The 19,802-nt window shown below is 36.5% G+C and overlaps 1 protein-coding gene across 1 annotated transcript in view; it reads left to right on the top strand.

The window, feature by feature from the left end:
- The window catches only part of c4b (complement 4B (Chido blood group)), a 36,943-nt gene extending 22,644 nt beyond the window's left edge, over window positions 1-14,299 (top strand). Inside the window, exons 28-41 of the mRNA XM_056474965.1 lie at window positions 3,925-4,087; window positions 4,192-4,406; window positions 4,497-4,655; window positions 5,723-5,782; window positions 8,960-9,050; window positions 9,172-9,343; window positions 9,424-9,514; window positions 11,738-11,812; window positions 11,896-11,998; window positions 12,267-12,356; window positions 12,492-12,584; window positions 12,730-12,813; window positions 13,740-13,872; window positions 14,005-14,299. Coding sequence (XP_056330940.1) covers window positions 3,925-4,087; window positions 4,192-4,406; window positions 4,497-4,655; window positions 5,723-5,782; window positions 8,960-9,050; window positions 9,172-9,343; window positions 9,424-9,514; window positions 11,738-11,812; window positions 11,896-11,998; window positions 12,267-12,356; window positions 12,492-12,584; window positions 12,730-12,813; window positions 13,740-13,872; window positions 14,005-14,146 — 1,671 coding nt within the window. The 3' untranslated portion in view covers window positions 14,147-14,299. The remainder of the gene's footprint in view (window positions 1-3,924; window positions 4,088-4,191; window positions 4,407-4,496; window positions 4,656-5,722; window positions 5,783-8,959; window positions 9,051-9,171; window positions 9,344-9,423; window positions 9,515-11,737; window positions 11,813-11,895; window positions 11,999-12,266; window positions 12,357-12,491; window positions 12,585-12,729; window positions 12,814-13,739; window positions 13,873-14,004) is intronic.
- The last annotated feature ends 5,503 nt before the right edge of the window (window positions 14,300-19,802 follow it).

The raw sequence follows: 19,802 nt of genomic DNA on the forward strand, positions 1-19,802 counted from the left end.
ACAGTCAGTGTTAGCAACCTGACATCCCTTTCAGAGAGCTTTCTCTTGCATCAATAGTTACTTCTGTTGGATGTGTTTTTTCTTCTTGGTGGTATGCTGACATTACTCTGGATCCTGCGGCTCTTGATGCATTACAAAGACTTGCTGTCTTAGTCACAGATGTGCCAGCAAGACGCACACCAACAATTTATCCTCTTTGGAACTCTGATATGTCAATATATGACATAATGTTGTGTGCATTGCAATATTTTAAGCAAAACTGTGTAGTTAATCTGCTAATTAAACCTTCACACTCTGCTCTTACTGGTGGTATATAAAATCAATGAAGACTGGCCACCAGCTGCTCAAATTTAGCCATGAAACCTCCAACACTAAATTGGGCAGTGGTTCAGTGTCATTGTCTAACCCCTGTACTTTTGCAATCCATATTCAGTGTGTTTTAAAACCATAAATATCATTTCCACCACATGCTGTATGATGGCGGTTGTGAAAATGACATTTCTACAGTTTATTGTGAAAAAATTTAAGATAGCTTCACTGATTAGCTTTAAAAGGATACTAGCATTTCATGTATACAAAATACACTTATTTACCTTAATCATGTTTTTTTTTAAAAAAACACCTTTGAAGGTACAGCATATTTGGAAATGACATAGAATAAATGTATTTCCCTATCAAGCAATATTTAGCTTGATTTTTCTTCATGTGTTGTTGATAATTTAAATTTCCTCCATCTTGAACATGTGCTCAGATGTTACTTTTAATTTTCATAATTTTCAAACCACCAAAATCTTTCACACAAACTTTTTGAAGTGACCTTTCAGGGTTGCTGATACTGTGCGACAGCTATTCTGTATAAAAATGTATATTGATAATAGTCTCACATTATTAACTATAAAATATTTAACATGTTTCCCTAGTGCTTAATTAAAATACATTAATAGTTACCAGATAAATAATATTTTAAAATGTTATTTTCATTGTTGAAGTTTAAAACGCTGGGTGTGCGACAAGGCGAAAACAGTGATTTTGACACCTAAAAGGAGGTTGAATAATAAAAAATATAATAGAAAGCTAGTATTTTTTTAAAAGTAAGTTTTATTATAAGTTTGACAAAGAAAAAGGAATTTGAACAAAATTATATTTTTGGATGTATGATCAAAGGACTTAAAAGTGCCCATAGGTGCAGAATTACCCGATAATGACATTATGTAGATTTGACACAAATAGATTTGCTTGTAATCATCCAAATCCCAGCGTCAGCGCATTTAGAAATAACAGTTTGTTGGCAAAAGCAGCTAAACGCCACTTGCCTTTGACAGCAAAAGTGACATACCCTGAAAACCAATCAGAAGGCGTAAATTGAATCGTATGTTTTTAATGTAGCAGCGCGCTGATACGCCTGCTTTAATGAGGAGACAGTTTTATTCCACTTTCGATTTCGTTTTTTACAAGACGGAGTTTGATCAACTGGATAAGCCTGTCTGACTGTCAGTAAATGGCAAATGAAAACGTCTCTTACCTTAGAACTCTGTGCATTATGGGTAAAAGAAAACACAATGCATTGTCCTAAGTGTGGATTCATAACTCTTTTTTTTTGCGCAGCGACGCTACTTCGAATGAGTCCAATTTACTATACATTAAAGGGCACCTATGGTGAAAAATCTACTTTTCAAGCTGTTTGGACAGACATATGTGTAGATGTAGTGTATAGACCGTCATATTGGGGTGATATAAACACACCCAGTGCTTTTTTTTCAATTTAGCAACATAAAAAACGGTGGACCAATTAGAGCGGTTTTCCGACCAACTGCAACTTGACTTAGGAGTGTGGTCCCCCCACCTACCAAATTGATTGACAGCAGCGCGTATTAACATGTCCCGATAGTCACGTGTATAATCATATCAACAAGACCAGACATGCGAGAAGCAACCGGGAATAAAAGGTCTGTTCAGTTCGCTAGGATCATCAATCATCATCAAATGTGATCAAGAGTGAGTTTCACATGTTTAAAATCTTTTAAAACAGAGCATGTGTGTAATGAATTACAGCGATTTACTTCAGCTTTACTTCATCAACACAGCCACGTGTCAGAACAATTATAAAGGAAGACGCTTCAATCCCGGTTTGTGGACGTTATATCAGGTTTATTTTGTACATTTCCATAACAGATATCCATACAGCAGTGGAGGTTAGCCTGTATCCTGTCACATTTGCCTGCAAAAAGAGTGCAAAGCTAAACGCGCGCTCTGTCTGTCTGTGTGTGTGTGTGTGTGTGTGCGTGCGTGCGTGCGTGTGTGTCATAAACTTTGTAACGACATTGTGTGTGACTCATGGATGCAACTGCACAACAAATACTCGTTGGTTCTTACTGTAGTATTTCTCACAAACGCTACATGAGATCTGCTTCCTTTAAGTCTGTCTGTTGTCTGACGCAGCCGAGGGAGGAGATTAAGGCACGCAGAAAGGCACGTAGAAACGGTGGGCGGGGAGGACTAGCCTTAAAGGTGCTGTACGACAAAACAGCCCCCTAGTGCAAAAATGTATAAAATAGAATCTTGCAAAAAGTATAATGAAAAATCTGATGGGTGATTTGAGCTGAAACTTTACAGACACATTCTGGAGACGCAAAACACTTATATTAAATCTGAAAAAAAGAGCTAACCTAGGTGCCCTTTAACCGTTCTTTTATCCCACATGGATGCTATGAGGATAAACAAGAGATCAGTGAGGTGAGCATGAATGAATGACAGCATCTAAAATTGTCTGAGAGGCATCCCCTTTTTGCCCAGTGGGCACCTTGTGTTTTATTTACTAATTTAAGCTATTTTTTAAAAGATAAAATACAAAATAAAAGATAAAATATAAAATATAACGTGTAAAACTACATTATTTGTATTACTTCATAATACCTATACGTCTATACAATATAGCCTATACGATAAGCTTTTTATATTAATGGACAATGCACAAATATTGATGTTTCACAATGTTTTTACACTACATTATTTGAATCTACCAAGCTTAGCTTACAATGTTTGCAATGTTTACATTGCTCTGCTTGCATTAAATCTAAATCCCAAATATCAGAAATCACAATTATTAAGATTTAATTAATGTCAGTTTTAATGTTTAATGCACTTACTTGACCATATTCGTTTATTCATTTTTCTTCTGCTTTTTCTCTGGATTATCACAGTGCAAAGAATCGACACTTACTTGACAGATTTATATATTTTTTTATTGTAGGTGGTTTGCGTATGAGTTTATGTTCAGTAAAATAATTTCTAATTGCATCTTTAGTGATTTTCAACTAAGTACACTGTCCTGTCCCAATAGGTTAGAGCAGGGGTGGGCAAACTCGGTCCTGGAGGGCCAGTGTCCTGAACAGTTTAGCTCCAACACTAATCAAACACACCTGAACATGCTAATCAGTGTCTTCAAGATCACTAGAAATCTATAAGCAGATGTGTTTGATTAGAGTTGGAGCTAAACTGTGCACGACACCGGCCCTCCAGGACCGAGTTTGCCCACCCCTGGGTTAGAGGTAGAAAATCTACCTTCTTAAAAACTAAAGAATTTTCTGAAGTGACATTTTTAAAAAAGGGGTATTTTATTTACTAGCTTATAACCTAATCATTACATATAAAATGAAACTTCTGAGCCTAATTATAGGAGCCTGATAGAAAATGCTCATTTACAAGTAAAGAGGTCTGATGGATTTTGAGAGTTTTGCATCTATGTATATATATATATATATATATATATATATATATATATATATATATATATATATATATATATATATATATATATAGATATATATAGATATATATAGATATATATAGATATATAGATGCAAAACTCTCAAAATCCAATTATTATTATTATTTTGTTTCAAACTGTCTTTTATTGGTTATTAGAGGCAAAGCATCGTTCGTGCCACCAACTTCCTGCTAAAACGAGTTGATGATCTTAAAAGACCTTATGCATTAGCCATTACAGCATACTGTTTGTCCACCTGCCTCACTGAACGAACTCAAGCACTGTCAGCCTGGAAGAAACTCCAAAGTCTCGGAAAAACAGGTATACCATCACACTGACATTTTGGAAGTGTTGGAGATTTAAATATTTATATCTATTTGTCATTGTTCATTCATTCATTCATTTACATTTATCAATCTGATTAGAGGGAGACTGTCTTGTGTGGCAAGATGATGATGATATGCGACTGGTAAATGAAGGGAAATCTAACCGTGTGCCGCCTAGAGTGGCATTAAAAGTAGAGACCACCGCATATGCTCTCCTGACTGCACTGGCACACAATGACTTAAAAACAGCACAGTCTGCAGTCTGCTTCTTGTCTTCTCAAGAGAACTATGAAGGAGGTTTCAAATCAACACAGGTGAGAATCAATGATGTTTTATTTACTCTAAATCCAATTTTGCAAAGGAAATATGAAATGTCAACACTAAACAATCCAATAACACTTCAGGACACTATCGTAGCTTTGGAAGCTCTCTCAGAGTATGCATTGAGTTTACCAGAAACCCCCATCACCACAATCAATGCACAGTTCACAGTTACCGGGAGGTCTGAGATGGAGAAGATGAATTTGGATAAGAGTGAAAATAAAGTGGAAGCAGAATTAAAAGTAAGTGGTCTGAATTGAAAACTGACTAATACGGTCACATTAGTAATTGCTGCTTTAATGTTTGTGAACCCCACAAGAACAGCCTTCACTGTAAAATATTCAGGGTTCCACACAATTCATTCATGTTGTCCCAAGACAAATTGATTAAGTTAACTTTACATTTTAATAAATTTATGTGGATTGAACATAAAAAAAATTAAGTGGCCCCAAGGAAATTGCAAGAATTTTGTTGTTTTAGCTCATTTTAAATAATTAGTTTGAACAAGCGAAAAAAAATATTCATTTGAGTGTTTGTTGCTGTTTATATAAATTGTAAAAGAAAGAATATATACATATTACAGAAAGAATGTAATATGAGCTATAAACTATCCCTAAAAAAGTCCTGAAAAGATTTGAAATTGTTGGAATTCTTGTCTTATTTGAGTCCCTTAACAACTTACAAACACACACACAAACACACTTGTAAAACTATCTTCATGGTCTCTTCCCTTAGACCTAATGATTTTTATACAGTATATTCTTTACCCGTACTCCAATCCCAACTCTCACAGAAAACAATAAGACAGTCAAAATACTTCATTCTGAGTGATTTATGAGCAAAAAATGTCCCATGAGGTCAAAATTTACTGGTGTTGCTATACTTGTGGGAACATTTGCAATGCATACATACATATGGTTCTTTATATTAGAAAATTCAAGAGGTCTTTTAGATCTTTCATCCTCCAGGTGTCACTGTAAGTTCACATGTTCTTTTCAACAAAGCTGTTTATGAATTGGCTTTATCTGAAAGGTATAGTTCTTCCAAAAATGAATTTTCTGTATTTACTCACCCTACACTTGTTCTACACCAGTTTCAGTTTCTTTCCTCTGTTAAACCCAAAAGATGACATTTTAAAGAATGTTGGAAATTATTTGCCACTGATTTTAAGTTGTAATTTTTAATTTTTTTTTTTACCAGAAAATGGACAGGTAATTTTTAATGGCTCACAGTATTGATGATCCATGATACCATGATGCACTTGTTCGTTTTTGTTCTGTTTATCACGGTATCACCTTTGTCTTTCTAGAGACTAGTGGGTAAGGAAATAAATGTCAAACTATCTGGAAAAGGAAGAGCTAAAATGAAGGTAATGGGTTTATATTAATATTTATGTGTGTGTGTGTATGTGGGGGGGGGGGGGGGTCAGTAGAGCTGGGAAACATTAAATAAAATATATATATATATATATATATATATATATATATATATATATATATATATATATATATATATATATATATATATATATATATATATATATATATATATATATATATAACTTGCTTATCCTTATGTGAATAGTTTTCACTCTTTATTTGGGGGAAATAATTGATTAATATAAAATAAATATTAATGAAATATAAAACCCTTTAAAAAATAATGATTACAGGCCCAAAACAAAATATTGTTAAATAATTTGCAAAATGCAAACAATATACTATCAACCTTGCAACCTTCTCACCATTCTTTAATTAAGGATTCTGCCAAATACTAAAAAAAAAGTATTACAGTAAATAATGTGTTTTGTGAAAGCACAAAATAAGAGATCAAGCATGTTATGAAATTATATGATTGTTATTATGAAATTATAGACTTTTTAATAATTTCAGCTATAGCGTCTCTCCAAGTACCACCATAATGACCAGTATTCAAATACAGTAACGTAGTAGGCCTAATTAAGCAGCTACAGCACAGTTCAAAAACAAGGCAGATGAATTCCTATTATTAACAACATGTATTATTGTCAGCCACTTTAAACATTATAAATAGCTCCACAGTTTAAATGAAAAGTTAATTAAAAATGACACTGTTCTTAAAATAACAAATAAAACTGCTGTACTTTTAAAGTATTAATCTATAGTAACTTGTTCATCAAAACCTGTAAATGTTGCTTAATAAATATAGGCTGTATGTCATACATATATATATATATAAGTTGCATGTACATATGACATTTTTGTATATCTTTGAAATCTAAATATTAACTTGTATTTCAAATATATCATTTGAAATTACATATTTAAATTACATTTACATTTACATTTAGTCATTTAGCAGACGCTTTTATCCAAAGCGACTTACAAATGAGGACAAGGAAGCAATTCACACAACTATAAGAGCAGCAGTGAACAAGTGCTATAGACAAGTTTCAGGTGTGTAAAGTCTACGAAGCAAAGCATTAGTAAATTTTTTTTTTTTTTTTGAGAGAGAGAGAGAGAGAGAGAGAGAGAGAGAGAGAGAGAGGGCACAGTTAGTGGTATAGCCAGAGAGGCAGTTGCAGATTAGGAAGGAAAGTGGAGACTAAACAGTTGCGTTTTTAGTCGTTTCTTGAAGACAGCAAGGGACTCTGCTGTTCTGATGTAGTTAGGGAGTTCATTCCACCAACTGGGCAGATTGAATGTGAGAGTTCGGGAACGTGATTTCTTCCCTCTTTGGGATGGAACAACGAGGCGACGTTCATTCACAGAACGCAAGTTTCTGGAGGGCACATATATCTGCAGAAGTGAGAAATTAGAAATTAGATCTGCTGCTCATCATTTAAGGTATGCCTATGTGTGTCAGAACAGCAAGTGATTAAATGCATAGATACACTGCTTGACCAATTCATAAGTGCTGTATTTCCGTGATTTGGTGCGAATGAGATCACAAGTGAATCGTGAAGTTCGCATTAACCTCGCACCCACCACTGTTTTCAAACAGACTTGGGTACAGTCCGCGGTCCCTCTGTCTGTGCACATGGAGACTAACTTTAATTATATTCTACCTCTAAACTTCAAGCATGGCAAAGTTGCTTGAGTCTATGTTTCGTGTCTTGCGCCATTTAAATCACATCCAAATTAATAAGTCTAAACTGGTAACAAACTAAAGCGAAAGCCACACAAATCAAATAACTTTATATATTGAAAACACATATTATTTTACACAACTAGGAGCACACATTTTAACACATAATAATTATTTTACCAATGATGCAGCGTGGGGAAGTTCATGAGTTTGTAGTAACTGAAATGCCAACACAACAAGACTGGTCTGCCAAAGTGCTTCTCTATCTAATGACTCGATGCACTAAAGAAAACATTCTAAGCACACTGGTGTAATTGTACGCTTCAGGGAACAGCCAATGCTGTCTGATCACATAAGTGTCAGTGTTATCATATGAGTCAAAGGGTTAAAAGTGGGTTCAGTTTGTAGGATTGGGTTTTAAAACCACAGCGGTTCGAACTGTAGTTCTGCCGAATGACTAAAAGGTTATCAGTATTGATGGTAAAAAACTGTACATTCTAGTCAAACCATTCTTCTGCAATCTTATATCAGTAATAATAGCTATAAATGTGGGAGAGCGTTGATATTATGTGATTGTATTGTATTGCAATATGGAACAGTTAAGTGTTGATGTTAAATCAAAAGTAATTCACAAATACTTGATAATGAAATGATTTAATGACAATAAATCTCTATGGTTACAACTGAATTAATTACAAAATAACTGTATAAAATGATCAAATATGAAATGATAAAACATATGATATAAATTGTACCCAGCTTAAATGTAAAATTAAAGTTACCAGAGGTAGAAGGAGAGACACAGGGGGAGGGAGAGAGGGACAAAGAGAGCAGGCCCAGAAGTTAGCCTGATTGCAGTAGAGTCAAAGAAGATTCAGAGGAGGAGAGAAGCAGAGGAGGAAAGCAGACTAGGAAAGACAGGCCAGGAAAAGAAAAGAGACAGAGCAGCGTTTTACCACCTATTTTGTATCTTTCTTGACCATGTGACTAAAGCCCAAATGTTAAGACATTCAAACTGACCAATCAACATGTGACCACATCGTAAAACCCCCAAAGTCCACATACCAGGCCCTGATCTTACCAGTATCTGCCTTTGGAGTCAGTATGGACCTTCTTGAGTCAAAAATACATGTTTTGTCATGTAAACAAACGTATATAATAATTTAGCCTCTTACAAGTTTATTCTTTTATTATTCAGTGATTCCCGCGTACCACAGTTTGAGAACCACTGAGCTATAGGATATATATCGCCATAGTGCACACCCCTTGAACTCAGTACCAAACATTGCATCAGTTAAAACATAACAAGAAAATATGTTTACACTGTTATAGGTTAGTGGGACTTAAATAAACATAAGAGGGACTTCTTTTAAAGACATAAAAAAATGTGACTGACCCCAAAACAACAAAACTGTACTACATGTATATATTTATATAGCTCAATAAAATGAATTTCATGAGGATTATTCTGTTACTGCAGGTGGCAAAGGCTTATTATACTCTCAAGGAAGACACCAACTGTGCTGATTTGTCAATAAATGTGACTGTAGTAGGAAAAGTGGAATACACATGTAAGTCCAGGCACACTTTTTATGTTAATCACTTTGTTAATATTTGCAACTGTACAACAGTTCTGCCTTTTTTTTCTTGTTCTTTTTTGGGGGGGTTTGGGGTGCAAAAATCTGATTTTAGCTGTAGTACAAGAAGATTATAATTACTATGAAGACTATGGGCAGGCCGAAGAGAGAAAGGAGGAGGAAGATCTCCCTCGGTCAGCCATCGAGTGGTTTGATGCTCGCAGCAGACAAAGAAGAGACACTTCAAATAACATGCAAGATGATGTGGTCTATACAGTGTGTGTCAGGTAAAAGAAACACCATTGATAAACATCATTTAAATCACAGTCTGATGGAGGTTATTAACATCATTTGTCTCACCTCACAGTCACACACAGGGGAGGAAGCTGTCTGGAATGGCCATTGCTGATATTACTCTACTTAGTGGTTTTGAGGCAATCAATACAGATCTGGAAAAGGTCAGCCATAACCTTAGCCAATCACGTTTGACATTAAAAGCTTGTTTACACCAAGGACAGTTACTATAACAATAAATATATTGAGAGCTCAAATGTGCAACGTTAAGAAAAAAAATAGATGTAGAAAAACAAATCGAGTAAACATCTTCATCACATTGACAACACATGTACGTGTTAATTCTTATAAACCCTTTTAAAGTTCTTCCAAATGTTATATAACACTTGCAAATACAGAAATGTTCTGCAAATAGGGCCACACTTTATTTTGAAGGTTTGTTTCTTGAATTTAAGTCACATTGCATCTACATGTTAACTAATTCTCATTAGATTATAAGTAGACTCTTGGGTAAAAGAGAATAAAAGTTTTTTATAGTCAGTTAAATGTCTGTTGAAGGAGCATATCAACAGATATTGAGCAGACCATCAAAATAAAGTGTTACTGCAAATAGTGCAGACCACAATGGAAATGTGTCGTGGGACCCCAAAAAGTCACAAACCTGGCTGCTTTAGAGTCAGCTGTGTGTAATGTGAATTTATTGTTTATTTTAATGTCTTGATTGCGTGGTTCCTTGTTGTTTGTATACTTTTGTAATAATAATTTGAGGAATTGCTAAATTAATGTTCAATGAAATGTCATTTTATAAATAACTAAAGAGGAAGCAAACAGATTTGTCACTTTTTAGGATCCCTGAAACATTTCTGTTATGCTATTTGCAGCATGATGTTTCTCAGTTTGTTAATGTTTTTTCTATTTGAATGTTTTCTTAACTTGAGGCGTCTATTCAGCCATCGTATAAATGAAGAGTCCACAACTTTAACAATGCTATAATTCAATCACAACCCATCCTGTTTTGGAGCTCAAACATTAAAGGGTTATGGATTTAATGCATAAATGTTTGGTCACAATTTATTTTGATGGTCCGTTGAATTTAAGTTACACTGTGTCTACATGCCAGCTAATTCTCATTAAGTTATAGTAGGCCCACACGGAATCTGCACATGCAGATATTCCGCAGATTTTTAGCCCATCATTAAATCTGTTTATTTACTTGAGTAAATGTGTGTAAATCTATATTTATTCAGTTTTTAAGGTAATTTCAGTAATATTATTGACTAATATGAAAATGTTCATCTGATTTGTGTACAATGCAGTTTGTAAAGTAATATTTTCTGTCTTTCAGTAGAGATATTAAATGAGAGACTTGCTTTGTTTTTCCAAATAAAGTGAATCTAATTGGATTTGCATTTTAAACATTAAATACAAGTTAAAAAGATATTATTTTTTTATTTCACAAATTAAGGTTTTAGTTATGATACTCCCAAAATAATTCAGCAGAAATCCGCAGATTTTTTTCAAAATTCTCAGCGGAAATAACAAAAAACGTCCGCAGATTCTGTCTAGCCCTAGTTATAAGTAGACTGTTAGGTTGGGGTTATTGTTGGGGTTAGAGTTAGTGTAAATTGACATGTACTTGCAAGTTTCTTATAATCAGTTAAATGACTGCTGAAGGAGCAGAATAAACATACTAAGTAGTCTACTAATACTCAAATGGACCATCAAAATAAAGTGTTACCTAATGTTTTAATAAATAGAGTATTTTTAATAAAATATGATGCATCTGTAATACATTTTAAAGCCTATTTTTGATGTTAATCAGTTACAATAAAGAAAAGTAAAAACAGTTTGCACTAATAAAGTTAATGGATTGCTTTTGTGTCCAAGACTTACGGTCTTTTCACTTAAAGATAAAAATCCATTCATCTCCGAAACACAAATTACTAAGATAATCTAAGTGAAATCTGTAAGCTTCCTCATCCTCAAAAGACAGAAATGGTCCCCAGACACTCAAAGTGCAGAAAGGTACCAAAAACATCCTCAAAACAGTCAATCTGTCTTGAAGTTAGATGACTTTTTTTAAAAATGTCCCCGACATTAGAAAAAATTACAAATTTTCTACTTTCATGACGCCTGTACACACATACTACACAACAGTTGTCTTAGATGACAATTTTGACAAGCTAGTTTTAAGTTATAATAAAAATACAGTTATTCATTTTTATCACCAGGCAGCAGATGACAAAACTGAACCATGTGCTTATGTTATGTTTGTATATGCTGGTATAATAAATATAATTTAAGTGTATAATATTTTTTATTCTTTTGTCCGTTTTGTTTTAACTTCCTCTGTTGTTTCTCCTTTTCCCTGATTTCCTCTGCAACAGCTGAAAGACCTGGTGGACAGATATATTTCTCACTATGAGATCACACGTGGAAGAGTGCTGTTGTATTTCAATGAGGTGACATGAGCACAAAAAAGGCATACAATCATATCTTTGCATGCTGGATAGACTTTGTTAAACCTGTCTCTGTCACCCCTCAGATAGATGGAGGTGAAGCCTGTATTGCATTTGGGGCTAAGCAAAGTGTGCCCATTGGTTTAGTTCAACCTGCGCCTGCTTTGTTTTATGATTACTATGAACCAGGCAAGCTGTTTCTTCATTTCAAGTGAGATGTACCATAACAATATTACTTGTTAATGAGTTGTTAATTTCCCATATTGTATTCAAAATTATATACCAATATAAAGTGCAACTTAAGAAGGTTATGTTGTACAGGGAGGTATATATTCTATTGATATTTACAGTTGTACACTGGAGTACTTCACACTAGCATACTTTTCTTTAAAATGGTACACAATTTTTTGTGGTACACAAAGGTTTTTCTGATTTATCCTTGCCATGCTGTCCACAGACAGGAGATGTTCAGTGTTGTACAGCGCCCCCAAGAGGAGCAAGATGGTTTCCGTCCTGTGCTCAGATGACGTGTGCCAATGTGCAGAACGTAGGTGCTCAATTATCTTTTTACCAACCAAACAAACATAAGTTAGCAATTATACATCACTCTGACAACTGTTAAACATAGAAGGGATTTTTATTTAATGCCATTATAAAAGCCTAATGGTCTCCATCTCACCAGGAGGTTGTTTCACGGAGAAGAAAACCATTGAGATGCAAATCAACAAAACTGACAGATATGATTATGCTTGTTATCATTCAAACACTGACTATGGTTTGTGATTTATATTTATACAAGTAAACACCAATGAAACAAGTACAAAAAAACTGAAGTATATTTAATATAATAGATTAAGTGGAAAAAAACTGTGGCTGATGCAGAACTGATTATTATTTTTCTATATTAATTTTCCCAACAGCATTTGAAGTCACTGTGAATTCAGTAACTGAGGAAAGCAATTTTATATTGTATTCAACATCTGTGAATGTGGTTCTCCGAAACAGTAAGTTCTTTCTTTCTTTCTTTCTTTCTTTCTTTCTTTCTTTCTTTCTTTCTTTCTTTCTTTCTTTCTCTCTCTCTCTCTCTCTCTCTCTCTCTCTCTCTCTCTCTCTCTCTCTCTCTCTCTCTCTCTCTCTCTCTCTCTCTCTCTCTCTCTCTCTCTCTCTCTGTGAAGTTTATTTATAAACTAATTTCAAGAGGATCACGTGCTTACGATTGCTTGGATAGCTGGTCCCGCATTATCCAATTTATGATTCACCATTCAGACGATTCCTAATCGATTAATAATACCTTAAGTTACATATAACAGCCATCATAGTTTTAAAAAATCCCCCCTTCCACCCCTAATCCTCCTCCTTTCCTAGATGGGTTACACGATGGCCCAGTGGTTAGCACTGTTGCCTCACAGCAAGAACGTCACTGGTTCTAGTCCTTACCAAGCCAGTCGATGTTTCTGTGCGGAGTTTACATGTTCTCCCCGTGCTCACGTGGGTTTCCCCAGGGTTCCCCTGTGTCCTCCCATCCAAAAACATGCAACTTAAGTTAATTGACTTATCCAAATTGGCACTATAGACATGCACCTAGTAAGTAATTATCTCTTAAGAGCAATCACTATATGTTCAATAACTACTACAGCAGAGGAGTTCTCGAGATCTACCTGAGCTCAAACTCCCCTCTCGCCTTGCAAACGGGAGGGAGCCCCAGGCTTGAGGATCTTATGAGCTCAGGGCTCTCTCCCGGGACAGCATGCCAAACCAGCTTTATAATCAGTCATGAGCTAAGTGTGAACTCTTGAACACAAACTTTCGATACAGTTATTAGCGATAATGTAAAAAGAATTCTGGAAATAGCTAAAGAAATGACACACTCTGCTGAACTATTTCAATGTACCTGCTGAGATAAATTGAGTGTGTGACCTTTTAACCCCAGCGGGAGACTTGAGTGTGAGTCCAGAAAACACACGAGTGTTTGCCAAGAGAAAGCACTGCAAGGGTGAGCTGAAACAGGGTGGGAGGTACCTCATCATGGGCAATGATGGCCCCACCAAAGACTCAAGTGGAAAGTAAGTGCATTTACATTTATAGGTTTACTCACTTTTAAGTAGTCAACTTTGCCCTTTACGCCAGATAAAACTCTAAAAACGGCTGGATTTTATACAGGATGACTTTAATAGACATTAACTCTTTTTTCCCAGCATGCAGTACCTGCTGGATTCAAAGACATGGGTTGAACAGAAGCTGTCAAAATCAGTATGCCAAGCCTCAGTCAACAGGAAGTACTGCAAAGAACTGAATGACTTTTTGAAAGAGTACCAAGTTGATGGATGCAATCTGTAGGCAGTACTGCAAATTGTAATGTCTACAATATCTCCACATTATTACAGCAGAAATCTACATTTATCTTGAATTGTAAAGCAGCTTGCTGTGGATTTCAATAACACATACTGTTCTGTCTGTCATGATTTCCTCAAATAAATGTGCTTAATAATAGTGTTTTTAAAGTCTATCTTATTACTGACTTTGCATAGTGTAAAGGGTTACTTCACCCAAAAATTACAATTCTGTTAATAATTACTCACCCTCATGTCATTCCAAATTTCCTGGGAGCTTCGTTTACAACAAATTTACACAAATTTAGATATTTTAGATGAAATTCGAGAGCTCTCTGAGCCTGAGATTAAAACTGTCCCAAAACGTTCAAAGTTCAGAAAGGCCACATTCAGCGGTGGTTGGGCTGGGTCTTCTCTCCTATCCCTGGTTGCTTTACTGGCCATTAAAAGAGCAGTCTTCTAATAGAGCAGCATCCACTAAGAGAGGAGCTTTCTCTAAGAGAGCAACACGGTTGGCAAATGTGTCTTTTTAAAGACGTTGTACTGACTGTGCATTTCTAGATGTAGTAGATTCCTGTCACTGGATAACAGTCATGGTCACTCCTATAGCCTCCAGTTCATAATTTGGACTAACTAGATGGGTGCTATGTGGGGCGAAGAAAATAAGTAGCCCTCAGGTCTTTACATTGGCTCCCAGTTACATTCAGAATAGATTTTAAAGTATTACTAGTCTATAAATCACTAAATGGCCTAGGATCACAATACATTACAGATATTCTCACTGAATCCAAACCTAACAGATCCCTCAGATCATTAGGATCAAGTAAATTGGAAATTCCAAGAGTTCATTCAAAGCATGGTAGATCTGCCTTCAGCTATTATGCCCCCCGCTTCTGAATCGACTTCCAGATATGATCAGATATGCTCCAACATCAGGCACATTCAAATCAAGACTTAAAACATATCTGTTTAGCTGTGCCTTTACTGAATGAGCACTGTGCTATGTCTGACAGATCACACTATTATGTATTTCTTTTCTTTTTATTCCTCATACACATTTTAATCTGTTTTTAGTCATTTTAAATTATTTTAATCATTTTTATTTTGTTTCTATTATTCTTGTTTATGTAAAGCACTTTGACCATTACCATTGTGTATGAAATGTGCAATATAAATAAACTTGCCTTGCCCTGCAGTGCCTTACCTTGCATAAATCCCTTAAGACCCTCCATCTTCCCGAAGGTGTATTGATAGCTTGAACAGGCATGGAGAGTGCTTTATTCACCCGGTCCTCAAGCTCTTCCATCACCACAGTCCTCAATGGGTTATGAAGCTATCCCACTGGTGGAGTGAAACATTGTCCACAAACCACCACCACCTGGTGGGGTAAGCTGAAGCTCCCCATACAAAACATGTAGCTTCTTTGTGTCCCACAAGGCCAGCGCTTACAGTGCTGTGGGCTTGGCCACCTCTGGCCTACATGCCATGGACATGTACCACAACCTCCTCCAGGCTCACCTGCTCATACCGTATCATGCTGGGGAGGGTGATGGCAATCTGTGTAGTCCAGGAACACCCCTCTTTTAGCATACTATGGTTGATATACTGGATGTAGACATGGCTCACCTTCTGGACACCCTGTATCCTTGGAGTTCTTGTCAGTAAAAAGGGTGAAAACATTGAAACAGCAGAAAACATTCTAGCAGCAGTCTTAGAAGACTGCTCAGCTGCCGGCATTCCCTGTGCTGGCTGCTCCTTGCTAAAAGCGGCCACCTGTGGCTTCCAAATCTGCTCTACCACCGCAGCTTATTGCCCTGGGTCAGTGTCCGCATTGAGCATATCCACAGGAAGATGATGCCCCTACCTTAGGACACCACTAAGTTCGGTAAATGGACTGTGAAGAGTTCCTGAGATGGGCCTTCCAGAGAAAAAAGGGACTGCTACTTCCCTGCTGGAGGGCTGAGGATTCCATCTGCGACTATTCTGCCGCACAACATCAGACTGCTGGCCAACCGGCATCAGGACTCAAAGTATAAGGTGTGGTTCCCCCTCTCTTTCAGTGTGAGAGATCGAGAATTGCCAGTCTGGAACGTGCTCCAGAGGACAAGCTTCCTTCTCTTGCATCTCCAGAGCTACTCTCTCACTTTCATCTGCTTTCCAAGGGCTGCTCTCCCACCCCGAACTGCCCTACCGCTGGTGCATCAGTGAGAGCATCAGTGGCATCAGTGGCGTGCTCAGCACGCTGTAGACCTGAAGGACACACACTGTCATATCTCAATGTTCAATTGTCAGAGAATCCTCAGTGGTTTGATGTGATTGATAGACAGGCATGGGAGTAAAAGCTTTTTTTTCTCTTTTTTTTTTTTTGCTCTGTGCTTTTCTGATCAAACCTAGAATGAAAACATGTGCTGATCATGATGGACAGCATAGCTGCAGTGTTCTATATAAACCGGAAGTACTGTATACATTCCCCCATGTCACAGCTCACTTGCAATCTGCTCCTCTACAGTCACATGCAGTTGAAATGGCTGCTTGTTATTTGCTTCTCAGGTGAGCTGAGGGCTCACATGGCAGCTCTCGTTCCCAGGAGAATGGAGACTCCACTCCAGTGCAGTCCAGTTGATATGGTCACCCTGTTTCTTCTCCCAAATTCACCCATTGAAAGCCTCCCCAGAGCCTGTGCAAATATGTTTCTTCCAGTGAGCCTACTCGCATAGACCCTGTGCAAGTTAAGGGAGGACAAGGAGCAGATCTTGTTAGTTGCACCACTATGATCCAACTGGACCTCAGTTTTCAAACTCACACCCCCTTTTTCTCCGTTTTGAGTCCAGGTAGTGAACTTGCAAGCACTGCCCACGGAGGAGTCAGGGCTGTCATGTTTGTGTTCTTTATGTGAACCACACTCAGAGTAAGATTCACTAAGCAGCTCTTCATCTGTTATGGTGGTAGGCAAAAGGGAAGTGCTATATGAAAGCAGAGGTTGGCTCAGTGGATTGTGAATACCATAACCTTCATGTGTCGCCTATTCTTGGAGATCTCTCTAACAGACATCTGTAGAGCTGAGGGCTGGGTGACACTTAACACATTTGCGAGTTTCTACAATCTTCAAGTTTATTGGGTTTCCTCCCAATTTCTGAGTAACACTGACCTGCCCGAAGGACTTATATCCATGTCAAAAACATATGCTACACCATTCTCCCTAACCTGGAGATGAGTGCAGCTTATTTTCACTCTGATAGTAAGTTTCCCATCAGACAAACTCTAGAGAGTTCCTACGAGGCCTCCAACACCCAATTCGACACAAGAGTTAGGTGCTTGGTACATTACATTGTGTGGTGTGCCCTCTTGATGAACCCACAATTTGGTGCCAGCAAAGTGTGATCCCTGCTCTGTAATCCCATATGTATCAATCAGCTGCATGGAGTTCCCCTTCTGAGACGTACCCTTGTCTTCTGTACCAGCTAACCATCTTACTCATAAGTAATGTTCCCCCGGTCAGGGCTATCCCATATTACATATTGTCACAGTGTCTCCCCATTTGGGTAAATAATGGCCTCCACAGCGTCCTTCCCTTTGGTACTGGCTTACTTTCCCAATGTAGTGTTATGGCATAACAATCCCTAGCCTACAGTTAGCTAAGTTACATCTGCTAAAGACTACCCCTAAGTTCTAAATATTCCCATATTCTGATAATTAAGGGCCTGAGGACTTTAGAAATTTGTGCCTTTGTTGACATTTCTGCACTCGCGCTATTTTCTTGTCAAACACCAAACATATAATCAGAGTACCGGTCTGAAGCGGAACATCTCAGTTACTGTTGTAACCCTCGTTCCCTTAAGGAGGGAATGGAGATATTGGTGTCTTGTTGCCACAGTGGCTGAATCACCAGCTGAATGCTAGCTGCGCTTGGCTCCTCAGCATTAAAGCCTGGCTTGCTCACCCTTAAGGGGCAGTATCATTCCATTTTTTTGAAAGTAGTACTCATTTTACAACTCCCCTAGAGTTAAACATTTGAGTTTTACTACTTTTGAATGCCAATCTCTGGGTCTGGCAGGAGAACATTTGGCTTAGCATTAATTATTGAATCACATTAGAACATTAGCATCTTGCTTAAAAATGACCAAAGTGTTTTGATCATTTTCCTATTTCAATCTATTCTGCAGTTACATAATGTACTAAGACTGACATAAAATAAAAAGTTATTTTCTAGGCTAACATGGCTAGAATCTACATTCCAACACAATTAGAAAATTATCGGAACTCTTTGGTCAATTTTGAGCGAGATTCACTTTCATGTATGAGTTTCATGCAAGTGCAGTTTTTAAGACTTGAGTTATAGTGGGGTGATTCAGCTTCCCAGCATACGCATATTTATTTTTTTGAAGACTCATTTCACTTGGCAGTTGAGAGTGTGAGAGGGGCTTCTGTGCTCACAGTAAACTCTGTAACATCTGCGAGGACGTCTACAACAGCATACACACTCCAATGAAGAGGAGACTGAAAGGCCAACACGTCACTGAACACGTATGGGCTGCATAAAAAATGTGAAGTGAAAAGCAATTTGTCATCTTGGCTTTTTTGTCAACGCAAAAAAGCCAAGATGCTACTGAAAAAGCTAAATATGTGTCAAGAAAGCTAAGAGTTAAACTGTGATTGCAGTTATAGATTGACAGGTAAAACAAGAAGTAAACATCAAATGTCAAATTAAGGCTCTGGAATCAACAATCAAATACTTTCTGGTTACATTTGCATAATTATTAGACAAAATTGAAAAATATTTGTTTCTTTTTTTGCTATTTTTTTCATTGAGAGATTAAAAAAAAATTATATTAAAAATTCTTACAATGTTAGAGTGAACTGCAGCATACATTTTCATGAATTTATAGTCATGGACAAAGACAAATGGCCAAGATCAAAATTTTCATAAATAATTCAATTCAGTTTAGGTTAGTTTTCATCATAACCTATTATATACCTTAAGAACACTTAGAACATATGGCATGTGTTGCAAATACTTAAAAAAAAATCTCCATTTGTAGTATGAAAAGAAAAAAGTTTAGACAACATTGCAAAAACATCAGAGTTATTAAATAAGGAGATTTTTTCCTATTTTCTTTCCTAAACTTCTCTTACCCCTCAGCGAAATTTGTATCCAATAAATCATAATTGATTTCAAACAGCGTCAATTATGGCAAAAATATTTAGTGAAATTGTAATATAATACCTTCACTTTCTTTTTCTTCACTAAATCTTTTTTATTCTTATTACAAAAACAGTTACTCTCAAGACCTTAAGGAGAAATAATTGTTTTATGTATCTGATGTAATAAATAAAGAAAAATAATAATGTATCAAATCTTCTGCCAGGCTTCTGATGGTGCAAATCTACTGGACACTTCTGTCTCATGAGGCAACATGGAGGAGTGCAATTTCACAATATACACATTCACACTAGAATATATATGTTCAATGGTCACAAAAAATATCCAAAATAGTAATTTTTTAGTTTGAACTGTCTCTTTAAATGACAGATCCAAATGGAATTAAAACAAGTGAAATCCAAACTGACATATCCTTTAATATATTCATTTTCTTTTCGGCTTTGTTCCTTTTTAAACAGGGGTCACCACAGAGGAATGAACCACCAACTTATCCAGAATATGT

This window comes from Danio aesculapii, chromosome 16 (genome assembly GCF_903798145.1).
Source record: "Danio aesculapii chromosome 16, fDanAes4.1, whole genome shotgun sequence".
NCBI classification, from domain to species: domain Eukaryota; kingdom Metazoa; phylum Chordata; class Actinopteri; order Cypriniformes; family Danionidae; genus Danio; species Danio aesculapii.